Source organism: Triticum aestivum, chromosome 4D, assembly GCF_018294505.1.
Source record: "Triticum aestivum cultivar Chinese Spring chromosome 4D, IWGSC CS RefSeq v2.1, whole genome shotgun sequence".
NCBI classification, from domain to species: Eukaryota; Viridiplantae; Streptophyta; class Magnoliopsida; order Poales; family Poaceae; genus Triticum; species Triticum aestivum.
This window is the reverse complement of record NC_057805.1, coordinates 469,756,126-469,765,334: the sequence shown is the minus strand read 5'-3', so window position 1 is coordinate 469,765,334 and position 9,209 is coordinate 469,756,126. Positions and strand designations below refer to the sequence as shown.

Sequence of the window (9,209 nt, the reverse complement as noted above, 5' to 3'; positions counted from 1 at the left end):
ACGATTTGTAAAACAAGCCGAGACAGCCTAGCGTCGCCATGGTTCCGTCACTTCCTTGCAAGGGTGAGCGAAACGCACTTCCAACTCAAGAGAAACACGTCCACTTCGCCCTTTGTGTGTTCGATAGTGTTGCCTGCCCACTTTGCCTGTCAACCTACGACGTAGGCTGAACTGTCGATGGTGATGTCTCTACTGCATCACGTCACTTACACTGAACTAAAAAACGATCGTGTAAACATTCATTTGGGACCAAATGGGGACCCAAAACCATAAGTCGGCACGAAGCAACATACAGTATGTCTCTACTGCAGCTTCTCTACCCGAGGTCTCGCCTGTATTATCAGTAGACTTGCCCGACGACGTAGCATCCAAGTCGCCGACCTTTCCCCCTAGAACTCGACTAACAAACCAGAAAAACGTCACAGCAGACAGCTCTATTATGATTTACTTATTACAAGACTTCGCTTTTCTACAATCTGTACAAGTGAATGCACCAACAAACAGCCTTTACTGTCTATTCACATCTCAAGCAACAACTTAATACCAGCACACCTGCAATATTATCTAAGCAAGGTGTGCAAAACACTGGCTACGATTGCAACACAACCTTGCAATCTCACTTTTACCTAAACATTGGTTGCTTGTATCTTGGATTAAATGTCCCTCTCCCCTTTCCTGAAAAGTGAAACAAATAACAAATCAAAAGGCCGAAATCAGAGAGCAAAAGTGAGGTTTCACATTATTTGTATCCTGTGACCTAGCTCAATGCATATTTATCAAATTTGTCCCGAGTAAAATGTTGGGAAAGATCTCCAGCAAACAGCAGTACCTCAGCAACCCAAGCAATAGTATATCAAGTCTGCGCACACTCTAAAGGATGCAAGCTTCCTTCAGCAAATTCATGCGCCCCAAATCGTTCCAAAAACTCAAAAGGCCTGCACATAGAAACGTAACACAGGAAAATCATTACTAGCTAGTTTCTATGTAACTTGGTAGACAGATCAAAAGAAACAGCATGGTACCACATGATAGCTGTGGTAATTTCATTGCAAGTCAAAATAGCATATGGCTAAACTCCTAAGGAAGTTTTGACAGCTTACAGCAAAGTTTCACGGTTGCGGCATAACTTCTTCTGATTGTTCTCTATGGCACTTAACACATCAATTTCTGGTCCATCAACCATAGAAGTACCTTCTGCATCCGGTGTCCATAACTAGCAATAAACAAAGACGAAGTGAATAGTGAGGGCAAATTATTTAAGTACTTCAAGAAAAGAATAAGATCAGATCATATACCTTTATTGTATTGTCAATTCCACTCGTTGCAACAGCACAATCATAGGGATGAGACTGTATACAGTTCACAACTAAAGAAGATATAGGGGTACATGAGAAGCAGTACTCAAGGATAGCCACGGTAAGAAATGAAATTGTAATTACCAGCTCCATCCCCTGCAAGCATTTTAACAAGCCTTCCTGTTCTTTTCTCCCATATGAACCATCTACCATCATCACTTCCGCTGGCAATAAATTCCCCTATCGCAAGAGCAATACAGCATTAGGCACATTTATAGTACATATGAATCACATTAAATTTAATGGTCTGCACATACTTTGAGTAAACTATCATCAAATTAAGCTTTAAGAATTACTTTCCACAAAACTACACTCTTATGCGGGTTTGTTCCATAAAACTACAGGTCCGCTCTGACATATCTATCGCAAAAATACACCGTAATGAGTTCACGTCCAACTTTCATCAACGAGCCTACCTTTAAGTGACAAATGGTAATTTTAGCGCTGCTGGGACACTATACATCAGTCTGTACCTCTTGGTTGATGTTAGCAGGGTGAGAATCACGGAGGAGTATCAGAGCAATAAGGCAGACCTAGCCAGCTGGCCAACGTGGCAGCTCGGTCTCAGTCATCGTATCACAAGCAAAAATTAACGTGACCTTCACAAGTGGGTCTGGTTCGTAATAGCAGTGGCTAGAACAGGAACTCATTAAACATGTTACTTTGAGATATGCATGCCAAATAATGCCTGCTCAGGTGATAACTTTCTTTGGAGTGTACTTTTGTGATAATTTGGTAAATTTGCATAAATTCAAATCAAAGCAAGTGATTCTGCAGAAGCTAGTATATGCCACACCAAAATCTAGGATAGTTTAACCTCTATTGGTTCATGACTTGTTTTCTGAACATCTGAGGGTATTTGATAACATAGTTTTTAGAGAATGTGCACGAGCTTTGCACTCTTATTTTAATTCAAAAGCATTACCGATGATAAGAAACCGACCAAGAAAGGATTTTTCACTCAGAAAGGTAAGGAAAAAGCCCACGCCAAACCTAGCAACAGGTGCATGAAAGGTGCACAGCTGTACGCCTTCTATAAAAGGTCAATGTCTTCTGTTATCCGTCATGCAAACAGCTGGTAGCTGGACTATCAACTTAAATAAAAATTGAACATGCATGCAAGAAGAAACAGCTTAATAGCCTAACCTTGTTCACCAAGAAAGCTAGCTTGCTTTATATCTGTCCCCACGTTGCAGTGCCCAACATATCTTTTTTTCATATCAATGGCAACATCCGGCTACATTGCACAACAGGGTGGTATATGTCAGTATACAAATATAGGACACCGAAAAAGAGAAACCCGTACTAGGGACTTTAACATTCAGATAAAATAGTAGGATGAGAAAGAAAGAACCTCATAGGCAGAATCGCCATTACAAGTGGACTCAGCTGATCCATTCCCAACAGACTGTTCATTAGGTTGATCCTCTCTTCGGTGCAATTTTAGACGTAAGCTACCTCGAACGGCACCTGGATCACTATCACGGCTTTCGTCACCCGATACTGATGTATCAAAGTCTAACTCCATCTCATCATCGTAATCTGAATCTTCCCGGCCCTCCTGTGATGATGACCCACTAACATCTGATCTGAACAGTAGATCACTCAATGACCGTAACCGTCCATGCCGCGCATCAGTGTTAGTATTTCCTTGTTGATCTTTTTTATTTTTCTCAAGTTCAGCTGTTTGAACAACATAAATCCATCAGATCTTTGAAAAATTTAACAGCAACGTATCACATATTCTGGATACAAGCAACAATAAAATCTTGAATCCATTGGCATCATAGAATTCTCAATCCCAATAAATTCTCGAGTTCAATACCAGAAGCTATAAAATAAATACAATGGATCTACGAACAGCTGTGGCAGCAGAAATTACATGGAAAATGAATATGGAATATTATATATAGAGAAGTACTCGTACATTTGCATGTATATGTTTCTTGTGAGCACTAACATTTTCATAGAAATAACTACCGAAACGGAATATTAACAGGTTACTGAGCTATGTGCACTGGAGAGGCCATCTTTTAGCATGTGAAGCTGTGACTACATAACAATCTCCAAATATTAAATTCACATGGTGTAGCTATGCGGGACAAAACAATTGTTTCTATGTCAAATGTACTCACCAGCAGCAAGTCGCTTCTTTATATTTTCCACCTGTTCCGCAGACACCGAATTTGGTGGAACAAGACTATGTGCAGCTTCTGCATATTCACGTGCCTCCTTCAGTCTTCCTATCTACAAAAGGCAAAGCACATATTTGTAAGAGATGGAGAATGTACCAAGTTTCCGTCCCTTCATTTATCACTCCAGGCTAGAGGATTTAGAAGATAAAGAATTTTAGTGAGATAACAAGACGCATCAATTGGTAGGCATGTGGTTGTGGATAAGTCTACATCATTTATAGAACTACAAGGAGCCAATCATAACAGACATGATTAACCGAAGGGGTGATCAAATCGGTATGATCTAAGCATCCACCTAATCAGAATTGCTTTAGAATATGCTCATATTCGTCTGACAAAGAATAGGTAGCACAAACAGAACATTAGAGGCTTGAACACAGATTTAGAATCTCCTAACAAAGGCAAAGCAACTCGAGGTACCATGCACAAAGCAACCCAAAGTACCAGGGTTAGACCAATTTTGTTTGATGGTACAGCATTATTTGCAGTATAAGCATACAACCTTTGACATAATTACACATTTTTACCTGTAACAGTGCATCAGCCATGAACAAGTGTGCCTGGAATGATGCAAAGTCAATACTCCTTGCTTCGTTGCAATCCCGAATAGCCATGTAAACATCATTTTTCCACCTCCGCTGTAAATCATAAGTTCAGTATTCTTTTACAGAACAGAGATTTGATAACCGATAAACAAATGATAGCAAACCTTTAGGTACAATCCTGCACGGGTACACAAACAATCATGCCTCGTGCTATCATCAACATCAGATTCCATGGCCTCAAGTATTTCACAGCATGCTTCAATGCCATGCATTAGGTTTGTGCCAGTCTCCAGAGATTTTATCACCACTTGCGTAAGTTTCTTCAACATATCTACCTGAAACAGGTGCCATGAAAGGCAGAGAAGTTCAACATGTCTCGCAGACCAGGCAACATATGTGATAGTGTGATACGAAGAGGCCATGTTTACGAAAGTGAGAAGCGCAAGCGCACCCAAGCAAGTGCACAGAGAGAAGATTGCTCACCCTACACAAATTTCTCTTAGCTGGAAACTTATCTCGTTTTGACTTTTGTTTTCTTGGTTCCTTGTGAAAAGGCAGTAAACATAACTGATCGCGTACATCATCTGCTGTGTATCTCACTGGACTCGTATTGTCTGAAAATATACACAGATAAATTGACCAGTATAGTATTAAAGATATCAACACTGGCAGTGGGCAGAAAGCAAGCAGAAGTGTGATACAAAAACGAGGATACATACACAAAGGGAGCTGAACAATCATACCTGGGTCGACATCAAATAGATATACATGTTCACCACTGTAACTCAAAAGAACCTCATTCCCATTCGGGCTGAACGCAACATGGGTAAGGTGCAAACTTGACTTCCTCTGATTACAATGCAGAGGCCAAATGTCAACGAATGTAACAGAAAAGACACTCGGAAAGCAAGAGATAACAGAATTCTGAACTCAAACTAAACAAAGTTGCCAATTCTACGCAAAATACTGTAGCATGATTTCTGGGAGAAAACGGAACTCCTCAGCAAAGTATTTTTCTCAAATAATCAAGTTAAAGCAACCCCATAGCTCTAAAATATAAGAGCAGTCCATATGATACCAGCAAGCAGTGACTACTGCCACCTTTACCATGCACAATCTGGAACAGCACAACAAGCTATTCAAGCACAAGAGAAAAACTCACATTCTCAGCAAGGTGCAATGGACAGAACATTTTTATACAAGGCGGTGGCTTCCTTCTTGTTTGACATGAGCTCAATGGTGGAAGCATTCTCCTATCGTACAGCCGGGCAAACGCATCACTGCATAAACATCAAGTTGTGAGGTGATGTTTTTTAAGTTGAAGGGCAAGGCCCGTCATGCACTGACTAATTTATGACAACAAGTTACCTCCCACCAACAAGGAGCTGATGGGGACGAACTGAGCTAATATCACAAGACTTAAACGACATCGGTTGTCTGGGAGGATCAGCTAAAGACTTCTTTCCTCCAGATCGTAGATCTAGCTGTCAAAGACACATGTAATGTAGAAACTGGAATCAAAACCAATCCACACCCAGCTAAGCTAATTTACAGCCAGCATTTATCCTATGGATATATTTATCATGGCATTTCCAAAAGTACTCATAATAACATCAGAGATCATACCAATCCTGAGAGGAAGTGACTGAAAGCAACAACATGCTGGTTGCAAAGTTAAACTAATTATATTACCATAGTCCACACAAATGAAGCATTACAGGTCCATTCATCTGGTAAATAGCAAAGTGATGCACAAGCATAAAACAACATAGGCTCATTTAGTTCTGTCTGTTCTATTCAGACAGAGAAACATTTAAAAGTAATACAAAATGTGCTACCATAGTAAAACTGGCCACTTGTATTTGGCTCTCAAGGACAAAAGCTAAATTCAAGTGGAATCAGATGCTCAAAGAGAAACCACAATAGAAGCGGAACCCAACAGATAGAATACTCACAAGCACGTTACGGCATTCCTGATTAACCAATCCTGCACGAGGACAGGAACTGCATTCCCTAAAATCATGCTGTCTTATAGTACCATCCTCACTTGCACTCCACACTACATTAGGGTTACCACCTTCGACCTACATATTGCAGATAAACATAATTATGAATGTTGAACCAGGCAGTGTGAAATCTTAATGCATCAGTAAGTAGAACACATCTCAAGTGGTGCAAAGATCTGAAAATAAGACATCGTTCTTTCTTCTCGAATAGATACTACTCCCTCCGTCCCATAATATAAGAGTGTTTTTGACACTAGAAGGGCGTACATTTAGGAACAACCTCAAAGCTTTGTCAAACTTAGATGCAACTCAAAGACAAATTTTCTTCATGCTATATGGTTCCACATTCCAATCATGGCGTTCAGCATAAGGCTAGGATCTTACAGCTAGTTTCTTGACCCTCCTTGAGTGACATTGGTAAACTGCAGCTGGCTCCATGGCAATCTCCCTAGGCCTTATGCCACTTAAACGAGACAAATTGAAAACACGAACCTGGAAAAGAATCAATAAACTTCTCCTGAAAAGGATGCCTCAGAATAACAGGGAAAGATAAAAGTGAAAACATAAAAAGGTTGTACCTCGGCATCTCCTGCTCCTGAAACTACTACTTCATCACATGTTTCCGGTACAAATTTTGTGCAAAATACATTTGCTGAATGTCCAGTATCAATTTCATGCAACAGCTCTTGATTAGCATAATTCCAGATGTTGACCTGCAGAACAAGTATTGATACAGAAGTACACTGAATCAACATCAAACTCTCCGGCCTTTTCCAGTCCAAGGATATACCATTGGAGAGAAAATCATATACATAGAAAATGTTCAACTTCAAGATTGTGTCATCTCTAACTCTGAGCAACATCTATTTTGCAAGAGAATGGTGTTATATCATTCAGATTGCTTTCCACTTAAGGTTGTCACAAAAAGTTAAATCTCGGTCAACAAAGAAGTACAGGAAATTTTTTACTGTATGTAGCAAGACAAGTAAAGAGTTCATGCAACTCTACCAGCTACAGAGAGCATGAGAATAATGGATGAGAAATTAGCATCCAGAAACTTACTCTAGTGTCATCTGATCCTGATATCAGAAGTGAGCCACTTGAGTTCCATGCAATAGCATTCACGCAACCTACGTGGCCCTGTTAGATATCACAGGAAACCAAAAGGCAATCCAGTAAAAATCAAGGATACAGCGAGAAACTTCGCTACTTAAGCTTCCTTCTAAGGGCAGCCCGGTGCATGAAGCTCCCGCTTGCGCAGGGTCCGGGGAAGGGTCCGACCACTTTGGGTCTATTGTACGCAGCCTTTCCCTGCATTTCTGCAAGAGGCTGTTTCCAGGACTCGAACCCGTGACCTCATGGTCGTAAGGCAACAGCTTTACCGTTGCGTGCCAAGGCTCCCTTAAGCTTCCTTCTAAGCGAATAAAAATTCCAACACAGGAAACAAACAAACCTCCCTGTTCTTGTGAGGAAACTAGCATATATGATAAGATAAACAACAAAAGAAGTCAAATACCTCAATCTCCTTTTCTAAAGCAAGCCTTTGTACTAGAGAAGAATGGAACTGCATTCTCTTTCCAATGTCCTGGAAAAGAAGAAATTTCTTAATTGTATCTAGTTGTATCAGTGTTTATTCTATGACTGCTAATGTGATTAAAACATGCATAATTGCAGAATGCCCAGGAATCCAACACAAGGTTTTGAACAAAAATCCTAGTTCGGTTAGTTTCCATTCTTCCCGCAAAAAAAAGTTAGTTCCCATTCAAGAAGACCATATACGAACACAAGGTCAAAGTGATAAGAAGCTGGTTCAAGAGCATAGCACATAGATAATGACCTCCCAAACTCATATCATAGTTCCAACTTCTAATACAGTAGACATTAGTATCCAATAACATTGTCCAAGTAATGGAACAGCCCACTAGCCACAGCCCATGCCGTTCTCCTACAACCTAAAAAATACCCCACCATAAGAAATGCATTAGGAGGGTTGTTAATTCTTTTGCCTACATTCTAAATAACTCGCCTGCACATAACAGTATAAACAGGTGATACTGGCGTCCCCCAATGTCCAGAATCAATTCCAATTTCCCGAGAAGCATCTACCCACTGAACCAAAAATTCACCTCACGAGCTGTGAACCAACATTACTTCTGATATCTGCGCGGCTACGCAACCGATACATGCATCAACAAGCAGCTGCGTCACTCTCAGACTCCAAGAAGTCGAGCTATTGGCAGCATTGCACCAGAGACCAGACCCCGAACAAATAATTGATCCAAAAGGCTACCATAATCCGCACCAACCCGTTGCCAACATAGGAACGACTCCCCTCCCCACGTTCATAAACCCTTCCAGATGTCAGCTCGATCGAGAAACACCGCCGGGGAAATGCAACAGGAAACAGCAGCCCAGCCCCGCGGGTCACGAGCCAACCAGCGATTGGCCCACGCAGGTTAACCCCTCCCGCCGAATCGGGCAATTCGGGCCGGAAACTTCGCCCCAAAGCTAGGAACGCACAGATGCCTCCACGCCTGGAACGCGGAGAGGGCAGAAGGGGTCGGCCATTCCGAGGGGGGCTTACAGGGGAGCCGTGGAGGCTGCGGGCGTCGAGCAGATCGGTGAGGCCGCCGTCCGAGAAGCGCCACCGCAGCCTCTCCGCCGCGTCCATCTCCATCTCCGGCGCCGGCGAGCGCGACCCCAGCAGCGGCGACACTCCCCGATCGCCCGCCGCCGATTCGGTGGATGCTTCCGGAAGCTCTCGCGCCTTCCAGCCGAGGGGGTCGGAACGGAACCGGGGAATGGATGGGTGCGGTGCGGGGGTTTGCTTCGGGTTCCAGGGAGCCGGGTTGGAGTGGGGGAAGAAAACGGCTGGTGGGACCAGGGACGCGTGGGGTCTGCCGCCGATGAAACGGGATCTCACTGACAGGTGGGTCCAGCTTTTAGTCTCTTTTCATCGATGCGAGGCGCGCTCGCGGCCTCGTGGCCGTCTGATCGGGGGGCAGCTAGCATAGGATCTGCTTGTAGGTGAGAATCAATGAGGTTAACTTTTCTAAAAAAATATAACATGTGTAAAAATTCTGAAAAAAAAATTTAGACACGTCAATG

The 9,209-nt window shown here is 42.4% G+C and overlaps 1 protein-coding gene across 1 annotated transcript; it reads right to left on the bottom strand.

Annotated features, from left to right (window-relative positions):
- Nucleotides 1-406: 406 nt before the first annotated feature.
- On the bottom strand, nucleotides 407-8,947 carry LOC123098713 (protein ALTERED SEED GERMINATION 2). Its single transcript, XM_044520778.1, has 20 exons — nucleotides 8,686-8,947; nucleotides 7,618-7,686; nucleotides 7,164-7,241; nucleotides 6,680-6,814; nucleotides 6,486-6,593; nucleotides 6,051-6,179; nucleotides 5,464-5,579; nucleotides 5,258-5,375; nucleotides 4,839-4,944; nucleotides 4,579-4,709; nucleotides 4,260-4,430; nucleotides 4,078-4,188; nucleotides 3,491-3,602; nucleotides 2,710-3,038; nucleotides 2,502-2,592; nucleotides 1,440-1,535; nucleotides 1,296-1,366; nucleotides 1,101-1,213; nucleotides 830-935; nucleotides 407-675 (listed from the first exon to the last, which is right to left on the bottom strand). Exons 1-19 carry the CDS (start codon nucleotides 8,776-8,778, stop codon nucleotides 854-856), a joined length of 2,259 nt encoding a protein of 752 aa, XP_044376713.1. The 5' UTR covers nucleotides 8,779-8,947; the 3' UTR covers nucleotides 407-675; nucleotides 830-853.
- Nucleotides 8,948-9,209: the final 262 nt, after the last annotated feature.

Excerpts from the sequence above, each read along its gene's own strand:
- LOC123098713 (XM_044520778.1), bottom strand. The coding sequence starts at position 8,778 with ATGGAGATGGACGCGGCGGAGAGGCTGCGGTGGCGCTTCTCGGACGGC. Across the intron at positions 7,242-7,617 it reads CTTTAGAAAAGGAGATTGAG|GGCCACGTAGGTTGCGTGAA; the intron begins GTATTTGACTTC and ends GATATCTAACAG. Across the intron at positions 1,214-1,295 it reads GAATTGACAATACAATAAAG|TTATGGACACCGGATGCAGA; the intron begins GTATATGATCTG and ends GTTTATTGCTAG.